Source organism: Xyrauchen texanus, chromosome 14, assembly GCF_025860055.1.
Source record: "Xyrauchen texanus isolate HMW12.3.18 chromosome 14, RBS_HiC_50CHRs, whole genome shotgun sequence".
NCBI classification, from domain to species: Eukaryota; Metazoa; Chordata; class Actinopteri; order Cypriniformes; family Catostomidae; genus Xyrauchen; species Xyrauchen texanus.
Genome location: NC_068289.1, coordinates 28,247,836 through 28,275,019, shown reverse-complemented (window position 1 = coordinate 28,275,019; position 27,184 = coordinate 28,247,836). Strand labels below are relative to the sequence as shown.

The 27,184-nt window shown below is 40.6% G+C and overlaps 1 protein-coding gene across 7 annotated transcripts in view; it reads right to left on the bottom strand.

Annotated features, from left to right (window-relative positions):
• Positions 1–27,184, bottom strand: part of LOC127654643 (dachshund homolog 1-like) — a 169,935-nt gene that overhangs the window by 10,689 nt on the left and 132,062 nt on the right. For 3 of the 7 annotated variants that reach the window (XM_052141877.1, XM_052141873.1, XM_052141872.1), the window contains 4 exons: positions 7,188–7,333; positions 3,969–4,116; positions 1,892–2,035; positions 520–609 (listed from right to left, as the gene is read on the bottom strand). In XM_052141877.1, the coding sequence (XP_051997837.1) occupies positions 520–609; positions 1,892–2,035; positions 3,969–4,116; positions 7,188–7,333 (528 nt within the window). Of the gene's footprint in view, positions 1–514; positions 610–1,891; positions 2,036–3,968; positions 4,117–7,187; positions 7,334–27,184 lie in introns of all 7 variants that reach the window. The other 4 variants (XM_052141876.1, XM_052141875.1, XR_007971956.1 and 1 more) reach the window with 3 other exon arrangements.

Below are 27,184 nucleotides of genomic sequence, written 5' to 3'. Positions count from 1 at the left end.
GTTCAACGATTTTGTGTTTCCCGAAACCATAGTTCCAACGAACATTCACAAACCGCAATGCAAATCTGGAACTAATGCTCTCCACCTGTGGTTAGAAGTAGGGAATGAAAACGTTCCAAGGGACGAAAAGGAAAGGAATTGTTTGCAGAACGTTAATGAAAAAAGAAAAAAAGTCCCTTTCAATTGTTCCAGAGTGAAAACTTTATTTTTAAATGTTGGTAACAGGTTAATAACCGGTTAATTTAATTCTGATATTTTTTCATGAAACCAAAGTCTAAATAGTTTATTACAGTACATTTTCAGAAATACACAACTTCCTGTTGCCCAGAAAATTTGGATTTTCTCTTTTTAGTTGAATATGATATGAAAAACTGTTGCATCACACATTTCTGCATGTTGTGGATGTAGCCTTCTGTGACATGCTGAAGACCTTTCAGTCAAATATATATATAACTACTACGTATACATGCAGGGTTTATCTAGATACAAGGAAAAATATTGAGGTAAAATGTACATTACTCAGTTGTTTCCAAGTCTTCATTGAATTATTGCTAGATATGATGCTTTGATACAGATTTGATGCTGCCGGGTTCTGACCGAGAAGCAGATCTGTAATTAAAACAAATAATTAAAATTAAATAATTATTACATGTTTCAAATAAAATAATTCAGCCCGCATAATATGATGTTTAGTCCAAACATGCCAAGCAGTGTATGCATGCATGCTGGAGAGAGAGATTTTGGCTATTAATTGATTTTAGATGGCAAGATGTATTTATTCAATATTTTTAAATATATTTGGGAATATATTTGATGTTAAGAATACATTTATTGAAAATACATTGCATTATATGGGCTATATAGGGCTGTATAGTTTGCTTGTTCTGATTTCTATGGTGATAATTCCCCCACATAGGGAAAAATTTAATCACTTGTTTTGGTTGAGTCAAGTCCCTTATTTAGAGCATGTTTTCCAGACCAGGTCCCTTTTTTCTTGAGAGATCTGGTAACATTGCAAATGGTACATCATCCACCCTTAGCACAGAGTATTATCATTTTCAAAAAAGAACATTATTAACTATTCTTTAATTTCGTTCTAACCAGTTACCAATTTGAAAGGAGGCAGTAGGACACTGGAACTGGATCTAAAACATATAGTTTTTAGTCCTGGTTAGAAGCATGATTCCTTGTTAGTTTGCTGTGTGGACATCATTTGGTATCTATATTTTTTATTCCATATCTATCTTTCATTTGGTCAAGACTTTGACCATGTTTAAATGCACATAAGAAAACAGCTTATTCCGGGGTTTTGCAGAAAGCTGCTTTCTAAAACTTCACGTAAACACTGATGCAGCCATTTAAGGAATTTAAGACTATTAAGAGAAATCGTTTTGACATGCCTTCTATTGGAGAGCACGGCTTATGTGTCCATGTTAACACATTAGTGCAGTTTATAGGTTTTTGAAGAGTGTGCATGTATGTAAGTGCTCAAGTGTGTCGGGGGAACCCCAAAATCTGATGTAATAGGGAAACACTACTTTTGCAGCACAGTGTCTTTCACATTTACATAGTGTGCACCGCTTTCGTGTTTTCACCATCTTTCGCGCAATAAACAGCTTTCCGGAGTGCGTGTAAATAAGCAAAAATGTTATCTCCCCAGAACATTTTACTCCACTCTCTGCGTAATGTAATTTACAACAGCTCTATATTGTTGAACCAATGTGGTTTGAACGATGAATGTGTGACAATGTTACTGTACTATGGTTTCTGGAAATAGTTGTGACTAGCCAGTCAATTTCTCCAACGATGCATCATTCTATGGTGGTTAAGCAGCGAGTTACATATTTGTACGGGAAACGCATCCCAGATAAGGTGTCATTGCAGGTCTCACCATTGAGTGATCTGAGATTTTCTGTGGGTGACGTTTGTTTCAGGGACTGCTCCGCCTGCTCACGTCGCTTTGACTCGTACTCCAGTGCTTCTTGCAATTTCCTCTTCGCTTTCTTCTCTTTCTTCAAACGCTTCTGAATGATAGCTGAGCACAAAGATAGAAAAGCAAAAGTCAATGAACTGCAGAGGTAGAAATGGCCCAGGATCTGATATTCAGGACTTAAAGAGGGAGAGTTGGCTTTTAAACTCTGTTTGGGAGGAAATATTCATAGAAAACTTGCAGCTTAAAAAAGTGTCTCATTCAATGAAAACGGACTGTGTCATTAGCAAATTAATTGAACCAGCGAGAACCTGGATTAACCTAGGTTAAAATGCCAATGAGATGAGGTTAAAGGAAACTTTCTCTAAAGAGGGAGAGGAGAAAGGCACTCTGAATATTAAACAGAAGAAAGCTGGAGGGCTGTAAGCACATTTCTAAGGATCCTTCTGTGAAACTGGCTTAATAAGCTAAATTTGGTTCATTATGTAGGATAAATACATATTAAGTCACATTTAGTTATACGTCTGTGCAGAGAAATTCTAAAAAATATATTTTTTCAAAATGTAGATTCATAATTATTTGTTCATGCAATAATGGAGTACAATGGAGTGTGTAACTAGAGGCCATCTGTAATGCACATATCCCTTTTAATTTCAAAGAGAGTTGAAAATGATTAGCTCATCTATTATCAATCCATAGTCTAATCATTACCTTCCCTAGAGAAATAGTGTGGCTCATTTAATAACATATAAATTACTTGTTCATATTTTCAGTTACATAAAGACTATCTAGATCTTCCTAATTCTCTCTGTGCATTTAGATGTTGTCTGAAAATGTAGTTACAGTAATATGCTGTAATCTCACAAGTGCTTCTACACACATATTCAATACATGCTTGTGTATTGATCATAATGTGAATATGCCTCATTCTGCTCAATTTATGACCCTGTTTCTATCACTCTGGCACTATTACTGAGATCTATGTGCTTTTTGTGTGCTTGTAATTAACTAAGCTTGTAACTTAATATTTTTCATGCTGTTAATTATGTTTTTCATGTTTTTCTTGAGCACTAATTATTGTATGCATTGAAACAGATGCACTGAATCCACTTGTTACTACCTACACTACATTTTCTGAAGAAATAGTGAGTGGTGCTTAAATGCTAGGATGTTGTGGGTGGTTGCCAGGGCCTTGCTATTTGATTGCAAGTGTAATTGAGATCCTAAGTGACTGCTTTCTCACTGAAAAGTTGACTCTACTCATTTGTTTGAGTAAAGTAGCTCCCTAAACTGAATTGAGTAATGGTGTCTCCAAAACATATTACATTAAGTAACATTTTGCAATAACAAATTTGTTATTTCAACATTTTGAAATAAAATGACATCATACATAATACTACACAAGAGCTAAAACCTCTATTAATTCTTAATAACCACTATTTAAATGCTCCCATAACTTTCCTTTGACCAAGGAAACATAATTTAGTAATTCATTTTGTGTGGGATTCCCCATAGCCTCAATTTTGTACTCAATCGTTTTAGTTATTGATACTTAAAGTCTATTGATTTAAAAAAAAAAATATATATATAATAATGATACATTCAATAAACTTAAATATTTGAATTATGAGCCCAAACCTTGACATTTCAAGTAATACTTAATTAAGACAACTTGATATTTCCAGTAATGACAACTTAAGGGTTTACTCTGCCCTAAATTAAAAGAGCCCACCCCCAAGTCTCTATGATATTTTGGTTCCCAGACATAGCTCAGGTCCCTCCTTCAATTTACTGTAAGTCTAATGTTTTTATTTACATTTAAAAAAAATTATCATCTGCCAGGGGAAAATTGTAAGCCTAGAAAAGTTATAGCAAACCTCTCCAAAACATGCTGCACTGTTTCAGGTATTATTCATGTTTCTAGCACAAATGGTGCTGGACGTATTATGTGCCAAAGTTTAATACTTAGCGAAAAGGTTTGAAAATACAATCATTTGTATTTGGTGGATATGTGTGTGAGTGTTTGTACGGTGCACACCTCTATTCTTCTGCTCAACAGCCAGTTGTTTCTCCAGGGTCTCTCTAAGCTCTCTCTCTCTAAACAGTTCCATCTTCAGCTCCGTCTTCTCCAACTGCACTTGTTTCTCCTGAGCGCGGGCGTTATCAATTGCCACCTTCAGCAAACCCTGCAACAGCACCAGCACACAAACACATCTTTCACAGTCTACACACACTACACCTACTCAGGATTCAGTAAAGTCTATGAATGGTTTATCTTACAGTATGTTAGAGCAGTGGCACTCATACTAAGCCAGTTCCAGAGCTAAGTTGTCCAATTTAATGTGCTTGAAAGAGCCACATCTTGAAAAATGTGCACTGATTGTTGGATTTTGGTTTCATGGTGTCAATTTTAAACTGTCTACACTTCTGCAAAACAAACATAAAAAATTAAGTCTGTTTGTTTGTTAATACACAAGCTTTTATCTATAATTCCTTTACTTCGAGTTCTTGAAATTGAACCTAAGCTAGCAATAAAACTTGGTGTCCAAGCTATTGACAACAACGGCATGTTTAAAGCAAAGTTAATTCTGTTTGGACCCAGTGATGTCACTTAATACTGAAAGTTGTCACTTAAACAATCCTCAGATAAAAAAAAAACTTGTTATAGAAAATATTTTGGGAAAACTGAGACTTTGATCCACAACTCTATCATTATTGGCTCACTGTGTCAGTTCCTCAAATTAATTGATGAACTGCAACTATTGTGAGATATATGTAATCTTACAGCCAATTACAGTGGTATTTGCAGCACAAGTGGAGCGCTGACTATTTTAAAACAAGTATTCCCTGTACGAATGCAATTAAGGCAAATGCAATGGGCTATATCATACTAATTGTTCCTTTTTATGACCCCAATTTATGCTAAGTTGCTTTATCTGAATTTTTTGCTTGGGTTCCTTTTGTTGATTTGTGTGTGAATGTTGAATCAAAACATTACCCTGAAATCATGATTAAAGATGACTGACTAAACTGAGAACTGCTAATTAACAATGGGGGCGAAAGGAGCATGATAGATCTGATGGCCATATTACAAGAGCAGAGACCAAACTTCTCACTCCTTATACTGTACCCACATCATTAGTCTCAGAGGAGGTGTTAATCAACTACATTTATCTTTCTGACTAGGTCTTATGTGCAGGATAACAGCTGATCAAGGGAGTCATGCCGGAAGTGGCTACAAATTTGTTTTGAAGGAAAAACATCATATTTATACAGTATATGTCTGCTTTACAGATATACTTCTGATAATAAATGTGGTTTCAAGACCCGCTATAGTTACTAAGCTTGTCTTTAGTAGACTGTTTGTTGCTCTTTGATATAAAAGGAGTACATAGTTAGTTTTTGTTATTTAAAAATGTTTACACAAAGGCATAAATATAATTTTTTAGAAATATGTTAAAAATGATCTACACTCACTACACTCAGATTAGATGAAGACTCCAGTCAGGTCAGCAACCCATTAAAAGCTGTTTACAGGTTGACAACACATGACAACCTGTGTCATGTATTTGACTGAGTTAATACCACTAATTATGTCCATTGTGCAACAATGTGTGAAAATCCGTTTGGATTGAATCCAAGAATATCCATAAAAATTACGTGTGTAGTTTGAGATAAAGAAAAACATAGACTAAATGTAACAAAAAAAAAGATAAACACACATCTTCGGTCTGAAGCGGCTGCACTTAGTAAACATATAGTCCAAAACCACAAGTATAATTGGGACCGACGGGACAAGTAAGAGCAAGCTAAAAATATTTAGCTTTAATATTTTGGCATCAGCAAGGATCATACTATTGTTTTTACATAACAATTCACAAGATGCATTTCTGCTATTCCTAAAAAAGGCCACTAGCATTAGTTTCATTTATTTGCTTTATTTTTACTTGCATTTGGCACTTGACGGGTATTAATCTTGGACACTGAGTGTCTATTAGTATCTACAATAGCATATTTGTGAATTTACTAGCAAACAAACCATTCATTTGAGCAGTAATTTTTTTCCTATGTCTTAAAATAGTTAGCTAGTGTGGGCCCTATGTCAGTGTACAAATACTTGTACACTTGCATATCAGCCTATTTTCACAATATTTTTTTCTGAACTGAGGGTTGAGATTGCCATAAATAGTGATCATTTTTTGTGGTTTTCTTTGTGTTATAACATATGACGTGATAAGATCATGGCATGTGTCAGCTGGCCATTCCTCAGAGGGTTAAAATAAAGCGTGTTGTTAGCTAGAAAACATTGGACAGTTCACAGTTTTAAATGTGTTTAATTGAAGCATCCTAGAACTCATTAATAACCACTTATTATAAATTTATAAATTTGTAGAAGAGCTGGGAAGTCTGATTCATTTTATCGATTCAGTTCGTTAGGAGGTTTGTTTATCATTTTGGTTCATTTGGACGTTCATTCAGACATTTCACTTCAATGAACTGATCATAAACTGATTTAACAATTTGTTTGAGTCATCAGTCGATACCATTTTCATGATTATGGTTCCATATCACTCACCTTTCAGTTTTAAATGTATTACTTACAGTCTAATGTTTAAAATGCTTTGCAAGTCAACCAAATATTATAATATAGACTATCTGAATAAACCAGGACAGACTGATCTCAGAGTGAAATCGGAGAGAGTAGGTTGACTTTTCTTTATGTAAAATCGGTATGTGCTCACCGAAATTCAAAACACTGCCCCAGTGTCCAAATCAGTAAGTTTTGTTGGGCGTATGTGCTCCATTTTCCGGGTGTAATATTCATGGAGGAGTGCCAAAAGTGATTTGTGAAGCTAGTTGTTTCCAGCTGTACAAGATGTAATACAGTGCAAAGGAATGTGCATTTTATAAACTGTACCCCCAAACCCCACACCTAACCATCAGTGGAGTAAAAATGTAATGTAAGGAAAAGGAAAAACGCAATATTTAATTGCGCAAACGCAACTAATTCCTGGTTTCAAACCCTGGTCTCCTAAGCTACTGAATCAATGCTCTTCCAGCTGCACATCAAGGAAAGGGAAATATGCTTGAGTCGATGCAAAAATGTGAATGAAAGATGCTGCTCAGTGAGTCAGCATAATGTGACCTAGGGTAGTGGAACTCTCGTAAACAACATGCCAACGTCCCGCATGATCATATTGACCAGAGAGAACTGCACCTAGAAAAGATAATCTGCTGAGAATCTACAGTCTCTCACCTGAATGTTAGTAAGGAGTGTCTCTATAGATGACAGTCCATCAGGGAAGAGGAAAGGTGAGGGGAATCCTGGAGGTAAACCATGACTTGCCAGTGACAGTCTCTCATAGCTGTCTCTCGCTGTTGGCGTGCACAGGGGATTTTCTTCTGGTGGCAAGCACAGAAACATACACATTCAGCACAACAAACGACACACTTCATGTAATACTGTGGTTTAAAATAAATCATTATTTTCCCGAATTGGTGTTTATACACACAGATTGTTTGTGAGATGTAAAATTAACATCTATACAAGCATGCCCAATCAAGCAGATATGATTGATAGCCCATTTTGTCAGTGTCACACAGCACTCTATTATTGATGCTACTGTATTTATAGCTGCTATAAATGCTTGAGAGATTTCACACACAGACAGAACGAGAGGCTCTATTAAAAAAATAGGCATTTCTAGGTATTTCCATATTTGGGAAAGTATATGAGGGCATAAATGTTGGGGACCAAGCCAACCCCTTCCATATGGCACAAAAACGATCTTATATCAAAAGACCACACTCAAGCAGATGCATATGACATACTGAGATTATCAAGGGCCTTGGCTCCTCAACAAAGGCCATATGCTACAAGCTGGTGAACCCTCATTTACCATGTTTTAATACTACTGCCGCCCCCTCACCAGAATGGCAATGTCATTTTGGGCAAATGGATTAAACCCCTCGAAGGAATCGCTGCATACAAAAATCAATATGACTGGAAGAGAATCAAGAGGAACTTAAACTTGGTGGAACAAAAACAGAGGAGTCCAATAAATATCATTTATTCTCTCTTTCAGCCGGTGACACATAAACGTGCAGGTGTAAAATGCCACAGGTGGGGCTGCTGTTAAAACACACTGGAAATAAAAGAAAAAGTATTTTATGTCTGCCAGACAAATAAAAACAGAGGCTGGCACATTAAAGTGTATATATTTTATCACTTAGCCTTTGGGACTTCTTGCTGAATGTCAAGAGGAGAGAGTATGCTGGAATGAGCACTGTAAAGTGTGCAGCATGTCTTTCCAAACAGCTTTCCAAGATTAATCACAATACCAACTTGTTAAACGCCTCGTGGGCAAATTAAAGTAATATAAAATACCCTGTGTTAAAAAATAAACAAATAAATAAACTAAACACATGCTCACACATACCTGAAAAAAAGTTATCTTTATAGCTTAATAAGCAGTTGCGTTACAATCAACATGAATTACATTTACATGTATGCATTTGGTAGATGCTTTTTATAATGCATTCAAAGTTAATTTTTTCAGAATGTGTTTCCTGGGAATCATACCCATCCCCTTGGCTTCGCTAGCACCATGCTCAACCAGATGGGCTACAGAAACACATGTAGAGCAATACAAGCAGTAGGCATTGATTATGATCAAGTCAATTTTACAGTCTTTGGTAAGGTATGCACCCAACAGACATTTCTTTAAAGTACTAATTGTATCATTTTGCTTCCAACCAACCAGGGGTAGATGAGCACTTAAGCAGGTTCCATAGTGTACTTCTGCTTTTTAATTTTGCTTTGTTAAATGTATGAAACAGAACAAAACCTAATCCCTACATTATTTATCTTGACTTCTCTTATGATTTTCAAGTTTCTTTTTAAGAAAAAAAATAAATAAATGTGTGTAATCTGTAATAGTTGTTTAAAAATATATAATAAGATGACATTCTTTGCACAATAAATATGTGCTACTTGGTAAGTCTCTATTTCACCCACAGTATATTTGTATTTTGAATTTAGTAATATAAATGAAAATCCTTAATGATACCCAGTAATATATGATTTAAAAGGGACATTACTGGTTCGGTGTCGATGATTGGGTATTTGAGACTTATTTATGGGTATACATAAGACAAAAAAGGCTGGGAAACAATCAATTGCTAAAACTTTTTCCAAAGGAACTTCTGTCCTCCTGGAGGAACTTGAGATTACGGGCACGGCTGCACTTGATGTGAGAAGCAAACATCACCTGTCAGTGCCCTGATGACATCAGTGCCAGAAGGGCAGACCTCTGCCATCTTCTGCATGGACCATCATAACTCTACATCTTTACACACACACACACACACACGTAGTGTTTCCATGTTTTATGGGGACTTTCCATAGCCAATGGTTTTTATACTGTACAAACTTTATATTCTATCCCCTAAACCTAACCCTAACCCTAAACCTAACCCTCACAGAAAACTTTCTGCATTTTTACATTTTCAAAAAACATAAATTAGTATGATTTATAAGCTGTTTTCCTCATGGGGACCGACAAAATGTCCCCACAAGGTCAAAAATTTCGGGTTTTACTATCCTTATGGGGACATTTGGTCCCCACAAAGTGATAAATACACGCTCACACACACACACACACAGGCACACACACACACACACACACACACACACACACACACACACTTGTATTTATATCATTGTGGGGATTCTCCATAAACTTCCATGCATTTTATGGATTTTATACAGATCTAGCAATAATTTAATCCCCTAACCCTAGCCCTACCCCTAAACCTAACACTCACAGAAATCTACGGAGCCCCCGAAGTGACCTGCGCAAAAAAAAAAAATGTAAGAGACTTTCGCATGCGCACGAGAAAGTTTCGCGTGAGCACGAGAAACCGTTCGCGTGAGCACGAGAAACGTTTCGCGTGCGCACACGTTACAGTTTCCGGTTTGTGTATAGCTCTTTTCCGATTGCGTCATTGTCATCATTCATTTACTCAAAGATACTGAGAGCATGGATGCGCATTAATTTATAGAGATATATTTTAAACTTGGCCTTCAATACAAAGACATTACTGTCTATGACATTTGTAATACTGTCATGGCTGAGACACGCTTTGATCTTCCAAAGGACACTAATCAAGCAATAGACTTGCACTTCTATAACTACTAGAATGGCCATAGCGGTCATTCTGACCGTTCATACTAGACTGTACCAAATGTATTACAAATGTCATAAACAGTACTGTCTTTGTATTGAAGGACAAGTTTAGAATATATCTCTATAAATTCATGCGCATCCATGCTCTCAGTATCTTTGAGTAAATGAATGATGGCAATGACGCAATCGGAAAAGAGCTATACACACACGGAAACTGTAACGCTGCGCACGCGAAAGTTTCTCGTGCGCACGCGAAAGTCTCTTACATTTTTTTTTTGCACAGGTCACTTCGGGGGCTCCGTAGAAATCTTTTTGCATTTTTACATAAAAAAAAAAATGTCATTTAGTATGTTTAATAAGCCATTTCCCTCATGGGGACCACGCCTGGGCCCCACAAGGTAGGTGATCTCAGGTTTAACTATCCTTGTGGGGACATTTGGCCCCCACAATGTAGCATAAATATGTACACACACACACACACACACACACACACACACACACGTAGTGTTTCCATGTTTTATGGGGACTTTCCATAGACATAATGGTTTTTATACTGTACAAACTTTATATTCTATCCCCTAAACCTAACCCTCACAGAAAACTTTCTGCATTTTTACATTTTCAAAAAACAAAATTTAGTATGGTTTATAAGCTGTTTTCCTCATGGGGACCGACAAAATGTCCCCACAAGGTCAAAAATTTCGGGTTTTACTATCCTTATGGGGACATTTGGTCCCCACAAAGTGATAAATACACGCCACACACACACACACACACACACACACACACACACACACACACGCACACAGACAAACATGTACACACAGACTATCATAACTCATTTAAAACCTGTGTGTTGACACTATCTTCATGCTGTCACAGCGAGCTGCCAGTCATAACAGAGGACTCTACCAGCCACAAAAGGAAACGACACACAGGCCATGTCACCAACAACCACAACACAACAGGATAATAGCTCAACTGTCTGAAAGGTAAAAAAAAAAAAAACAATATCAAGAATGTTTTTGCAAAGCATTCTATAGAGCCTGTGTGTACCTTGTGATATACATTGTAATTGATTATATCTTTTCATAAATAAATGCAACAACCACTATAAGACATTAGAATTCATATTTGTGGTTACACCTTTAAAGAATAGGATAAAATGCAATATAACACATGAAAATAATAAATGTGGTGTTGATATTGTGTTTTAATGCATTAAAATGCACTTTGTATATAAACTGTATAGGCTTAATTAAAAAAAAAAGTCCCCCTCGTTAAGTACCAAACCCCACGATCAGCCTCTCATACAGAATTAATGTGTTTATATGACTCCCTAAATCATGCACAAACACGGCACGACTTGAGGAGCCCCTCTTCTGCCATCAATATTCACTAACGCTGGCCAAGGCTTGGTAACAGCTGGTCTTACATTAATTAGTTTAAAGTATTTATTTCAACCATCTCCGCAGCAGATTGCAAAACATAAGAGATTATTCCGAGCATCTGCAAATGCCCTGGAAACATCCAGCCAACCTATAGTTGAATATCAGCCACCACAATTAGGACTTTACAATTTGAAATTCTTGGACCAGTGAAAGGCCAAGAGGAGTGCCGGAAATCCATGGAGAGTTATTAAAGGGTAGTTGAGGCACAACATTAAACTATTTACTGTTAAAATGAATATGAATGTAAAATGGAAAGATAGCTGTAACTTGTCAGATCTATATTAGAACTGCATGAATTGTATGCATAATAGTCATACCTGTCAACATTTGGGTACCAAAATCTGTGAGACCATTGAGCGTGGGGGTGTCTGGATGGCAGAGGCAGGCTAAATGCATAAAAATTGTGCCATTGTGATTTAAAGTACCTTAATTTTTCCCACCGTGTCCGATATAAAAATCAGTGCGACACTTTGCAAAAGGCGTGGGCATTGTCAATATGGCATCAAGATATTAAATAATATTCTTCCATCCAGCTTAAATTTACATGTATATTTAGTTTTTTTTGCCTGAGCACCACCTGAGTCTTCTCCTCCCATCTATAACAGTGATGCTTGATTCAACTTACCGCATCTACTACCTGCGCAGATATCAACAGCGCAACTGGGTTGAGGGTTGCCAGGTTGAGGTCACAAATGGGTTGAAATTTGTATGATGTGTCAATTGTGTGAGTAGGATGCGTTTTATACAAGATCTGGCAACTGGGCAACCTTGGAATAATATGTTGGAGTGATTATTCATATAATGAGGTTTGGGCCATTCAAATTATGGGAGTTTCCTGGGAGAAATAACAAAACGGGAGGGGGCGGGAGATGGGTGTGAAATTCGGGAGACTCCCGGGCAAAAACGGGAGTGTTGACAGGTATGATAATAATTAAATTAAAATGTTTAAATAGTTTAAAATGGAATACAGCATGCAGAACTTGTCAACTTCCCAAAAGTATTTAATGTTGACAACAACCCAATTATAACATTATAGAAAATATTTTAATTAGAAAAGTTTTCTTCTCTTTGACTGTTTCACTGCTTTGATTCTTTGCATGTCAAAGAGTAAGTTATGAATCAGCAAATGAGAAACAATAGACTAAATTTGGATAGCAGAAGTTAGATCTTGGTTTGCAGCCACTGTGGTCCTGGATTGTGATGTTGGCATAAATGATACATCATCGCTTAAACCAACTTTTGCTTTGGACATCACCGCAAACACAATACTGGATCACAGGGTGGTTCATATTGCTTTGTTACTACGAAACAATCTGTCATGCATTAGAAAGCAAACAGCACATTTCATCTCAAATTACCAATTCAGCTCTCAAGTAGCATTCCAATGGGCCAGAATTTGCCATTGTAAAATCACAACTAAATTAACCAAACGGCTGTCTGAATTTTTTTATTTAATTGGTCATTCTTCATTTACACGAGCCACACTTTAGTGCTATTGTGTTTGTGAGCATTCTCTGATTTGCTCTTTGTTTTGTGCAATCCATTTTGGCTTGGCTTTAGCTGTTTATTTTCAGCCATTGGTCCAGAATCATTGACTTGGACTTAATTACAGTGCCAGACGACAACGTGATGAAGAGACCGATGGAGAGAGCTGTGCTTTCCAGGTGATATTTCTCCGCCGGGGCTGCCAGCAGCAGCTGTGACAGGTCTGTGTGCAGCTTTCTGTTTTAAAAAAAATCTTTATGAAATCCTTTTAGGTCAGCTGTGTCACAAACAACATTTCATGCACAACTGTTTTGTGAAATAATAGGAGCCACAAATAAAAATGGGATGCTGTAAATAGAGCGCTTTTGGAATGAAATGCCATAATTTAAAACAACGTACAGTACATACTTATACACATGTAAATACACACACACGTACACCCTCCCTCTCGTGTGGGAGTCCTTGACAGTGAGGTAGCAATGATAAATCACCTTTCCAGTTAATACTCTCAGTCCATATGTGTTGTGCTGCTAAAACAGGGGCTTAGAAATCGACTTGACAAACTATGAATGTAAAAAATATCACTTGGCAGGATCTGGGCTTATCTCCAATTTACATGTTATTAGATTTGTATTGTGAGCAGCGTTTGGACTGTACCGAGGAAAAGGGAAGAGTGAGTAAGAGAGATGTTTTTGATAAGAGAAGATAAAATGTCTCAAAACCCTTTGATATCTTTGATGGAAAGTCAAGGCAAGGAGAGCGCAAACCACTCGACTGATTTTTAATATGATAGACAAGGCACTCTGCGATGAATTGAGTGGAAACCTTGGGAAATTTAGCAACATTCTCTCAATAAATAGTTTTAATTGACCTTGAGAGCTGAAAATCTGCCATATGTTCCAAGATGCAGTGTTTGAATTGAGGTCCCAGTGGTCCTTTCAGCTGATTTCTCCAATGAAGGCACTGAGCCGGAGGAGATAGTAGGGGGAGGGGGGCATTGTAGCATTTGGCTAGCCAGTCACTGTGATATATTGACAGGTGAAGCCTGTGTCCTTGCAAACCTGTGTTCCTCACAGCAGGAGAATTGAATGTTTAAAACCTGGAGCATGTCAGTTTCCTCTTTGCAAAGGCTGCCGCTGACTACAGCAGGCAATTACATTTTATTTGACCTACCAATGGGACTGAAGATGCTGACTCCTTACAGGGGAGTGGTTATGATCTTTCAGCCTCACAAATGAAGACAACACCACATAATACTGTGGTTAATCTTTAAAACTGCATCATCTTCATCAATATTTCAACAGGAAACTCTTTTTACTGACCTAACCCAGAATTTTTATAGTCTGCATGTCCAGTGGTGAATTATCAGGGCCAACAAAGCCTTCTCTGCTGGCCTAACATGCCAAATAAATAAATATTTTTCATCCTTCTATTCTCAATCACCTTTTTGCCTATGTATTTTTAATCACTTTCCGCTTTTAATTAATATTCAAATTAAAAGTTTATCCAGTCAAAATGTATTCTTTGATGCTTACAAGCAGCGTGTGAGTCTGAGCTCCACCCCGTCAGGCCTTCAGAATTTCTTCAGAATTCCTCAACAGTGCAAATGCATGGGCAACTAAAGTCAGACTGTCAGATTCATAAGCCAATCAGACTGATTTATTTGTTCTTGGTGGGTGTGATCTTTAGAATATGTCCCGGTCAAGGCCTTCTAGCTGGCCTTGAGTGACGCAGTCCCGCTTTAAGTGATGTACGTAATTCAAGAGCAAAAAACATAAGATATATCTGCATGACCAGTTGCATGTCATCACTGGTATTGACGTTGAAATAGAGATCCTTATGAATTTAAAAACACGAGATGTTCTACATGACCGTGTGATTGCTTAATTTATTAAACAGGAAAGGAGGACTGATTTGCACCTCAAGTAAATTGTTAAGTGTTTTTTGCATTGTTAAAGCAACATCAGGAGTTTTCTAAATGTAAATTAGGCTGCTTAAGCATCAAGTTTTGAAAAGTAGTGCTGCGTTCCATTCAACTCAGAGAGTCAGATTTTACAACTTCCTACTATAAGTGCAATCGAATGCATCTTTAAGTCAAAATTAGAACTTATAGACTCGTGCAGAAATTCTCAACAATTACCTTTACAGGTCTGTTAAAAAAAACTCGTAAAAAAAAAGCAATGCATGTAAGACAGGGAGAAGGAGATTTGCATTTCCTTAAGGAAATACCTGAGTGTGAAAGTCAGCAAAAAATAAATAGTGTTAACATTTTAGGGATAAAGATTATGTAAAAAGTTGGGAATGTTGAAAACCCAGATACAGATATGAGAAATATATAGAGAGAATGATAGTAATATGCAATATAAGATGTGAAAAAGACCCATCACAATTCAGTATGCCAATATTAAAATCACATCAATGCCGTCAATTTTGAATGGCAATGGCTATCAATATAGATGACAAAATAGATAGCACACTTAATGTTTGAACAGAGTCTGTATGTTTATCGGATACATTTATTGCTGAAATGTGTAAGGGGCAAACTGTATAAATACAGTGCTCATTATGCAGGATCTGTAACAAAGTCAAAACAAAATAATAAAAGATGCTGAAAAAAGCAAAAGAAAAGAAAGAAGGGTAAAGTAATTCTACCTTTACTGAATGTGTACACATGTAGACCAGTGAGAAATGTGTGCTGTGATCCGTAGTGGGCAAATTCCTTTAGATTGACTTGAAGGTGCATATCTTGTGCATATGGACAGGGTGAACAGACACCATGGCATACATTTTACTAGAAGGCAGCTATCTACCACAGAGTCACTAACCTTGCTCACATCCACTCCACTTTGCTCTTTTCTGCTCTTTAATTCCGAGAGGAAAATTAGCCATTTCAAGTCAAGTGCTGGAGTCAGTTGGCCCTGGATTAACAGGTAACATTTGGCTTGGAAAGCCTTATCTCGGAGAAATGCACAGTGCTGCTTTCTCTCTCTTTCTCCACTAATGTTCCCTACACTTAGAGATTAAATCGCTTGCTGCACAAACCCATTTGAGAGCACAGGGAAGGTGAGGGGGATAATCAGCACAGGCACTGGTCCGTGTTTCCTAAATGCGCTTCTAAACATTACTGTGCACGGGCATAAAATTAGCATCGAGACCTTAAAACGCTGACATTTCGCATGACTTTTGGGAAAGTGACACCATCATATTTTCTTGTAGGATATCATTAAATTTCAACTGCCCTGTGGCAGAGCCTTTCCATTAATAACCAATTCTGTGTGTCACTCCGCGCCCCTCTTCTGAAATAATGAGTCCTTTGGTTTGGCTTAATAAATTGAAACATATTCTCAAGGCCACACTGAAGACAGCCGCACGGCGAAGGGGAGGAAATCTTAACTGTCGCACGCGGTCAGTGATAAAAACAAAAGCAGTCTTTATGGTGTGCATTTCACAACCAGCAAAAAAATGTCTTGTGCAGTTATCACTCACTACAGTAAGCAATGTTGGTTAAGATTATAAGATACAAGTAGTACACCGGTGTTGGGAAAGCTTCTTTGAAACTGAATCTTATCAAGCTACAAAAAATTAGTAATTTCAAAGTAGTTTAACGTCTAGGTTACGTATGTAACCTCTGTTCCCTGATGGAGGGAACGAGACGTTGTGTTACTAGGGGTCTCTCTTGAGCGCCGAATATACCTCTGATCTATGAAAAAAGGCCAATGATAGTTGGCGGACAGAATTTGCATGTCCCGCCCCCGGACATACGGGTATAAAGGCGGGGAAATTTGTTTCATTCAGGATTTTTCTGAAATGTATCCGGCCACAACAGTGGCTCAGCTCAGGAGGCCGGGAGGACACAACATCTCGTTCCCTACATCAGAGAACGGAGGTTACATACGTAACCTAGACGTTCCCCGTCTGTCGCTCACTTTAGCATTGTGTCGAAGAAGCGACACTAGGGGTCCAATTTAAATCACAACATGCGCTGAGCCGTGTACGTGTACTGCTGACACAGGAGCGGGCAGGTACTTGACGTGCCAAAATGACCAGCTGTATCAGACTGCACGTACCCTTCCCCAATGCCCCATAAAGTCGTCGGAATCCTTATAGTTACGGGCCGAGCCTAGCCGGGCCTCTTTTCTCTCTATGTTTCTCGCATATAGCAAAATGGCTGGGGCCCTTACACGCATCATGGGAAGGGGGTCTTACCCAGTTTCCTATTCTTTCAGGGGGAAAAAGACCCTGCGGAGGCCACACCTGCCCAGAGAGGGGGGGGTAAAAGTGGCGATATACACCAAATTTTCTTTTAGGTCACATGTGTTAAGTGGCACGTGGTAGATCCCGCCTCTTTGGAAGTTGCTACAGACACGCCGACCGGGGGGCAGTGGGAACTGCCCAAGGGAAACGTGGGTCCGCTCGTGAGGGGACCATACCGCGAAAAATACACACGGGGGGAAGTCCACGTAGGAGCCTAGACCTGTGGAGCACATATTCCAGTACAGGGTAGATTGAGTACCGAGTGAGTTGGGATCTCCTGGGAGAAAAAGCGCACGGTTTTACCTCAACCGAGGGAAAGGGCGATAGGTGCAAGTGATCCACCCGGTCAGTCTGTCAGTGTGTTACCGAGTTCTACCGGCTCGGACCTGAGAAATCACGGGACGAAACTGACTCTACCCTGAGATTGTAAAATCTCGCAAAGGTATTAGGTGTTGCCCAACCCGCTGCTCTGCATATGTCTGCCAGGAACCTGATAATCAAGTTGTGATTACCCAAAGACTTGCGCACCTTTGTGGGTCTTTGGCCCGAGAAGAACACCAATTCACGAACAAGCGCCATTTTTAGGGCGTAACGTTGCCTGGTAGAAAGGGCTCTGGCTTGGTTGATCGTGTCTACGACAGCAGGTGGTAGATCAGCTCGATCTTCCGCATTCCATCCAGGGGCCAGACGTGGAGGTTCTAGAGGTCTGGGTGCAGATGCCAGAGCATGCCCCATCCCTGAGAAAGAAGGTCTTTCCTCAGGGGAATTTGCCAGGGAGGGGCTGTCGCGAGGAGTATGAGGTCCAAGAACCAAGCCTGGGTGGGCCAATAAGGAGCCACTAGAGTGACTTGTTCCTCGTCCTTCTGGGGGATATGCGTACTTGCACAGCCCCGTGGGCCAGCTGTGTGCCAGTGCGTCTGCCCCGAGGGGAGCCTCTGTTCGGGCATACCAAAGCGGGCAGTGGGATGTCTCTCGGGAGGCGAACAGGTCTACCTGAGCCTTGCTGAACCGTTCCCAAATCCACTGGACCGACTGGGGGTGAAGCCTCCCCTCTCAACTGGGCAAGCGTTGTCATGATAGCGTGTCCGCCACCACATTAAGGTTGCCGGGGATGTGAGTGGCAAGCAGGGCAAAGAATACAGTTAACAACTCTAGGCAGTTGATGTGCCAGCGCAGCGGGGCCCCTTTCCAACGGCCTGCAGCTGCATGCCCGTTGCACATGGCGCCCCAACCCAATTTGGAGGCGTTGGTCGTGACCAAGACGTATTGGGACACCTGCTGCAAGGGGACTCCTGCCCACAAAAAGCAGAGGTCTATCCAGGGTTTGAATGTTTGGCGGCAGGCGGGGGAGACCATCACACGGTGCATGCCGTGGCACCATGCTCGTCTCGGAACTCGAGTCTGGAGCCAGTGCTGAAGCAGTCTCATACGCATCGACCCCAGCGGCACAACCGCTGCGGAGGACGCCATATGCCCCAGGAGCCTCTGGAAAAGTTTTAAAGGTACCGCAGTGCCTGGGCTGAAGGTGGCGAGACATTCCATCCCTGACCTTGAGACAGAGTCTAACTCCATGCCGAGAAAAGAGATGCTCTTAACTGGGGCGAGCTTGCTCTTTTCCCAGTTGACCTGAAGCCCTAAGCAGCTGAGGTGCCTGAGCACCTGGTCCCTGTGGGCGCATAGTACCTCTCGGGAGTGGGCCAGGATGAGCCAGTCGTCGAGGTCCTCACCAACGAGCGCGCACAGTCAGGGATGGAATGCCTCGCCGCCTTCAGACCAGGCACTGCGGAGCGGGCAAGGGCTGCCTCTGTGACCTTCGTAAAGACGTGAGGGGACAGGGACATGCCAAAGGGGAGGAGCTTGTACTGATACGTCTGGCAGTCTAACGCCAACCGTAGAAAGGGTCGATGTCGAGGCAATATTGAGACGTGGAAGTACACGTCCTTCAGGTCTACTACTATGCATTCGTCAGCTCATCATGCACCTCCGGGAAGAAAGGGACCTGGGGGGGGCGTGGCTGTGAGCGGCGAGCAGACACCAGGAACCAATCATCCAGCTGCGACGGGTGTGGGGAGGACGGAGGGTTCCAGTCCAACCTCACATCGTCCAGAAAATCACTCTTTTATAACGCTTAAGTTTTGCGCTGTCGAAGCGCCCAGGGCAAACTGCACTACCATGCAGAGAAGGACAAAGCCGCCGTACACGAACAGCAGTATTGCTTAGAGGTAGAGGAACAGGTGTGTGACTTGCAGCTCGCTGCATACTCTCTCTCTTTTTTTATTCTTTTCATGAAAATGCATTATTTATACCAATCAAATACAATTCATTTGAAATTTCCTTTACATTTCCATGATCAGAAAGGAGCAGATGGAAGAATAATATTCTTATATTTATCTGCCCCCTTTATAGACATCAATAGTAGATACACGACCATCGGCTCCGAAGAAAATTTTGGAATGAAACAGACGCATTTCCCTGCCTTTATACCCGTATGTCCGGGGGCGGGACATGCAAATTCTATCCGCCAACTTCTCATTGGCCTTTTTTCATAGATCAGATGTATATTCGGCACCCAAGAGAGACCCCTAGTGTCGCTTCTTCGACACAACGTCGAAGTGAGCGACAGACGGGGAACTACATTCAAGCTACCCTTAAAAAAGTAGTCAGGTATGCTACAAGCTCCAAATAAAAAGGTAGCTAACCACTTAGGCTCTCTTTGCGCAGGAAGTCAAATGAATTGATAAATCGTTTTTGGAACCATTCATTTAAAAGAAGCATCCAAACTAAAATGAATCAGACTTCTCAATGCTTCTTTTGACAGAGAGAGAGAGATGCAATTTTAGGCAAGCTAATGTAATTATTACCTCACAAAAAACAGTGATGTAGTATTTTGCTAAACTGAAACATCGCTTCACATCGCTAAACTTAAAAAAAGGAGCTCCATACTGGACAAGCTAAAAAAAAATTAAAAGCAAATGAGCTACTGAAAAACTGTCATGCTATAGATAAATGCAGTTGTTAAGCAGTTTTACAAATTTTTGTTTAGTTACTCCCCAACACTGGTAGCAATTTTCTTGGGCTCATGCAACATTGCCAAAATGTAAACCTGAACAAATCAGAGAGACCATATGTTGCAATCTGTGTCCTGAAAACCCTCTTGAAAATTTAAGGACACGTTTGCTAACAATTCGGAATTTAATTCAAGTGCATGTACAGTATTGTCACAAACATCTTGCTTTCTGGTGTAGGGCCATACAACAGAGGCAAGCTCTAGTAGAAGAAGATATCTTGTCTTTTTATATGGCCCATGTCATATTTATTGCATAAAGGTCAGAGTGTTCATTTGTTCAAAGTCAGCGTTTTTCCGTGCTTCTCCATGTAATAAATGCAGAGGGGATGTCATTATCAGACTGCTGAGGATTAAAGGCTTGACTGCCTGTGATGACTGCATAAAAAAGCCCCTACACTACTTTTGTTACTTCAAGTGAGTGTCCTACAGGAAGACTGCACTCGCCACACAATAACATCCATCGTTGTCATAAACAGACACTCCTTAAAGCTGGATGCCGTGTTGGTGAGAGTGTTGCGTAATGTGATTAATAAAGGTAAATAAGGATGAGTAACTAATGCCCTCAAAGGCCTTTGATTTAATTACCTTTTCAAAAGTAAATGTATGCATGATTTGAATGAAGTGAAGGGTCTTTGGGGGTTGGGTTGACGTTGATTAAGGTCTAGAAATCGAACATGTTGCACTTTAACAAACCTGAGCTTTTTTAGGCGGAATTGTGTTACAATGAGCTTGCATTACAGGAGTAATCAGCCCATATTAAATCGTTTTATTGATCACTGAATGCTAACTGGCCCACACCTAGATCACTACATTCACACACCAGACCCTCCTGCGCAATCTATTGCTAATCATTTCTAGAGATGGCTTTGTGTGAACATGAAGATTTATTTATTTACTTGTGTTAACTGGAATTGTCCTCATTTGCTACGCTACAACTTCGCTACACTACAATAATGGTTTGTCGTCCTTACACAAACACACATTTCTTCCAGGACCAAATAGATAAATGTCTTCCACATTGTACCCACACTGACATTAGAAATTCAAACAAGGAGCAAAAACCCTACATAATCAAGACACTTTGATAGAACAAGCACTCAGACATTGAGAAATGGAAAATGGTCTGCAGTCTGATCACAGTGGAGTGTATTCCTTCGAAGACAGGCAGACATATTAATGTAATTCGAAGCAATCCTACAGGGAATGAGGATGTTTGGGTGACAATCAACTCTGGCACTAATCCAGGCTCTATGTTCTGAGCCGCTTTGGAGACCAAGGATGAAAGACAAAAAAGAATGTAAATGTAAACTTTAAAAAAAGCAAAGCTTAGGAGCCCCCAGTCTGACACTCAAGCCCTTGTGAACAGAGGAAAATGGATGCAAATCCATTTGCATCTGGTTCACAGCTATAAAAATACTTAGGATTTTTAAAAGCGAGTGATGTGTTAAACGCGTGGAAATCTGTTTTGATAACATTATTCATGACACTGGCTTTGAACAGCTTGAATTAATAACACTCCATTTACAGATGGAAGAAAGCTGGCATGGAATTTCCCGTTAAAGAGATTAATTTTTAAACACCTAATTGACAGGCCGGGGTTAGGCGGGATAAGCAACAGCGTCTCCGGGCTTGTGGCGGCAAAGTCAAGGTGACTGGAACACTTAGGCGACCTTTCATACGCGCAACTCGAGCTGCAAGAGAGTGGAAAATTAGTCCTCCTGCAGTTTTTCTCTACCCCCAATTCTTTTTAATTAGAAACAATTTAATTCACAGAGAATGGATATAAAACCTTAAATATACAGAAGATTAAAAATTAAAAATGTGATTGATTACATTAATATGATATTAATAGGGGTGTTGGCAGTACATCAGTCTGTAAACTACAATGTTGGCATTGAATCTTTAAAATCGTTACGTCTAGTAAATCAGTTTGACAACATCCTATAAATGTTATTTACTAAAAAAAACTGTGCATGGAAAACAAGGATCTTTGATGTTTTAATTGTTATGTCTACAGTGCAGAAGACTGAATAAACACAAAGTTAGGGTCAGCCTCACCTTATTACGACAGTTGTTATTAAGCTTTTTGCATTTTGAATCACAAATTAGCAACAGTGGAAGCAGTTTTACTAATTGTTACATTTTGTCTGTCCAAGGGCAAGCGGGTAGATTTGTTCACAGCAGTGCGCATACCGTTAAGGGCAGATGCTCTGATATGTACTTAGAATTCACAAAGAGACTGTCCGCATTGCATATGGATCCAAGTTCATTCTAATTGCCCTTCTACTACAAAATAAAAAAAAACTGAAAGGAAAATGTTCGAACAACCAGTGCAGAGTTTAGAAGCACCATCAAAAATGAGAAGCCCTAAACCTCCAGGCCAAGAGTTGCATCTCTCTTTTTTATCAGAGCAGTTGTCTCCGCAGCACCTTGCTTCCTTTGAAATGAAGCATAACATAACACGTTCCTGGTGTGTTGTGATGGACAAAGAGATTTCACCTTCCCTTGTGAATTATTATACATTATTAAATTTGCTTCTCTGCTCGCAAGATACTCTTAGCTGACCACAGCATATTTATCTCTCTTTCTAAGCCTTACATCTTGGCAGGAGAAAGCATTCTGTCACTTTTAAGGCATTTCAAAGATTTGACAGAACCTCTCTCTTTTCAACATTTCTAAAAGCAAGTCTTTCTTGTGGAATGTGATTAGCAGTCTTTGGTATCATGTAATGGAACATTCATGAGGTAGAACAAATATCCGAAAGGAGCGCCGTGTCCTGGAGGGACGGCCCATGTTTGCATCATCAGCACTATTTGTTTCACTGCTCACAAACTTGATTGATCCTCTATTTAATTATTTTTTTTGCACCCCTTCATTTCGACAGACCATGCTGACAAGTTGTTTGATCATAAACCATGATTGTCTGCCAAGTCACATTTCAGATCCCCATGGCTAATGATCCAGCCTTTTGTCTTAGGAAAAGTCAGCCGAGTCAGCACAAGCCTCAGTCCGTTTCACTTTTGAAGCCAGAACCACAAGGACACTTAAAAAGGCAAAAGAAAACAAGCATGGAAAGCAAGTATGTCCAATGAAAGTAGAGTATGCAAGTTTACCATGACCAGAAGTGCCGTTAAATACCTGTGTTGAAAGGCAAAATGTTTGCTAAGGAAAAATCTGTGATAAGTGGTCATGCTGGACCGGATCCATTTTATTATTCTTTTATTAAACTATGTAACTGTATTCCTTTCTCAATAGTTTTGTAATTGGCTACCCTCTCCAGTAACCAAATATTTAGATATCAGCATTTATGGGTAGAGATTATTGTGTGGTAACATGTTACAAGAAATGCATTACTTATTCAAATTACTTTTTGAAATCACTGTGCTATGTGATTTACCATTTACACCGTAGTGACTCCCTTCAATAAAGGTGGCGGAGGATGAATCTCAGTTGCCTCCAGGTCTCATCAAGTGGCTTGTTGAGCATATTACCGCAGAGATGTAGCACATGTGGAGGCTTCAATATATTCTCTGCAGCATCCACGCACAAAACCACAAGGAGGTTACCCCATGTGACTCTACCCTCCCTAGCAACCGGGCCAATTTGGTTGCTTAGGAGACCTGGCTATAGTCACTCAGCACGCCCTGGATTCGAACTTGCGACTCCAGGGGTGGTAGTAGGCGTCAATACTCGCTGAGCTACCCAGGCCCCCTATTTGAATGCTTGCGGTTTCTTTTCAGTGTGAATAAACAGGTTTGCTTTTGTGTTGCATCATGCATGTGTATGTGTGTATGTACAGTATTTCTGTTTGTGTGTGTACATGTGCAGTATGTGTGTTTACACAACTTTACAGAAAGTGGATTATTTCTACCTCCCTGCTTGTGCTCGGACAAATTGAGTATCCTTTATCGCTTGCGCATCTGTAATGCTATTGCATTGTGTCTGTTTTTAATTGTGTACAATACATAAAGTAAATAAAAGAGCTGCTTGCTTTGCGACTTCTTTTTCAAGACGGCGGTCTGCAAATGTTTCCACCTTATTAGTGATATATCCCTCTGTCAGACAGGAACAAGCACTGTTTTCCATATACGGCAGAAGCCGATCCCATTTCCTTCCGCGGCAGCGGCAGAGGGATACGTGAGGGAGGCGCACGAGGATGGGACAGAGTGCAGAGATTTGAGGAGGTTTTGTTGCTGGCCCAGCCTTGCGTGCCTCTCTCCTCCAGCCAGGGCTGGGAGCATGCTGACACAGACCTCACTGAGATTGATTGTGAGCGCATGAAATCTTGAAACGCTTTAATTACGTTTTCAAATTGAATAAACAACTACACTCCGCTGCGTCCATAGTAATGCAGCTCACTAATCTCGATACGTGTCCTCTATATCATGGTGGTTTTGCAAAGTGCATGCTCATTAGCTGACACAGCAACACACATAAAAGTACAAACATAGGAACATAATACATTTTAAAATGCATTCTACTTAATTCATATTATTGTCTTAGCAATAAATATGTAATCCAAGTGACATCATTTTATTAATGTCTGTAACTGTAATCAGATTCCTTAATTTTAAAGTAATGTATTACAGAAAAATATAATCAGATTACTTTGTAACACATTACACCCAACACTGCCCTTGAAGCATTGTGAATAACGAAATCAAATAATTTTTTTTGTTAAAAGTGTATAGTAAAAATAGATAAATATAGGCAGAGGCCAGATAGATGCTATTTGCATTTATATATTTACAGTATGGGGCATTAAACAATATGTTTATTGTGTTTATTTAGAATCCCACAGACACCCTACACCAACCCCTAACCCCAACCTTCATTTACAAAAATGAACGAATCGGTTACCTTACGTAACCTCGGTTCTCTCTAGAAGAGGGAACGAGTATTGCGTAAGCTAGCTTACGGGAAAAATTCATCTTTTCTGAGATATTGAAGCCAAAAAATTATCCTTAATTTTGTATCCATTGTCAACGCAGTGCAGCAGCTGCATACCTAGAGCGGGCTAGCTAGCGAGCTCATTGGTTGCTCTGCGGCAACTGCTGCAGCCTATAGACGAACTTGAGTGAACTTGCGTCCAATGACAGGCGCTCGCGCCGTCACTGTATCAAAGCCCGCCAGAATGGGCATGGCTAGAGTGCATATAAGCGTAAGTTCATAGGCTGGAACCCTGGTTTTCATTCAATGAAGCGAAAATCGCTCGTGGCGCGAGCACGGCCGGCTACGCAATACTCGTTCCCTCTTCTAGAGAGAACCGAGGTTACGTTAGGTAACTGATTCGTTCTCTTACTAGAGGTTCTCTCGTATTGCGTAAGCTAGCTTATGCTACGGGAACCCATTGTCAACGCCGTGCACGCCAAGCATCCACTGCATGAGCCCCGGGGCTGGGGGGACCCGGGGGAGCCCTTGTGAGTGGGGAAATAATATTTGGCCGGCAAGAGTGCGGGCCAGTGTGTGTGTAATACATAAGCACATAGTGGGAAGGGAAAGACAGAGCGGCGGTGCCGGTCTGTGTGGAATGTGTCCCATCAGTGCAGCTCACCAGGGGAGCTGTAGCGTATTAAACCGCTAGTAGTTTTGCCTGCAGGGCGGGCACTTCCAGATTGTAAAATCTGACAAAGGTGGAGGGGGAAGCCCAGCCCGCTGCCACACATATGTCGTGAATGGAAATCCCGCTGGACCTTGCCCACGAGGAGGCCATGCCTCTAGTGGAGTGAACCCTAATGCCTAACGGGCATGGTAGGTCTTTTGACGCGTACGCGGCAGCAATAGCGTCCACTATCCATCTAGACAGTGTCTGTTTCGAGGCAGCGAAACCTTTGGTGCACCCTCCGAACGAAACGAAAAGCTGCTCAGAGCGTCTGAAAGAGGCGGAGCACGCAGTATACAATCTCAGTGCTCTTACTGGGCAAAGGAGATTGGTGCGCGTTCGCTATCGGATGCTGGCAGCGCCGATAGGGAAATGATTTGTGCTCTGAAAGGAGTACCGATCACCTTGGGGACATAGTCGTGTCTAGGCTTTAAAATGACCTTGGAGTCACTTGGTCCAAACTCAAGACACGCAGCGCTGACAGACAGCGTGTGAAGGTCTCCCACACGTTTAACTGATGACAGGGCAGTCAGAAAAACGTTTTAAGTGAAAGGTATTTCAAATCCACGGATTGAAGCGGTTCGAAAGGGGGGGCTTTCATAGCTTCGAGAACTACGGAAAGATCCCAGATAGGAACCGATGGGGGGCGCGGGGGGTTCATCCTTCTAGCTCCCCTGAGGAAGCGAATGACCAGCTTGTTTTTTCCCAGTGACTGGCCGCGCAGGGGTTCAGCGAACGCCGCGACGGCCGCCACGTACACTTTGAGCGTGGATGGGGATCTGCCCTTATCCAGCATCTCTTGTAAAAACACGAGCAGCGGCGACACCCCACATGTCCGTGGGTCCAGGTCTCTGTCGGTGCACCATTTTGAAAACACAGACCATTTGGACGCATAGAGTCTTCTTGTGGAAGGGGCTCTAGCGTGTATGATAGTGTTTATTACTCCTTCTGGCAAAGCGACGGGTAGTCGTTGATCACCCACGCGTGCAGCGCCCAGCACTCTGGGTGGGGATGCCAGATCGTGCCGCAAGCTTGAGAGAGGAGATCTGCTCTTACTGGAATGGGCCACGGGGCTGTCAGTGACAGCTGCGTAAGCTCCGGGAACCATGTCTGATTCTCCCAGCGCGGGGCTATGAGGAGCACCGAGTGACGCATTTCCCTGATCCTCTGCATTACCTGTGGCAATAGCGAGACGGGAGGGAAGGC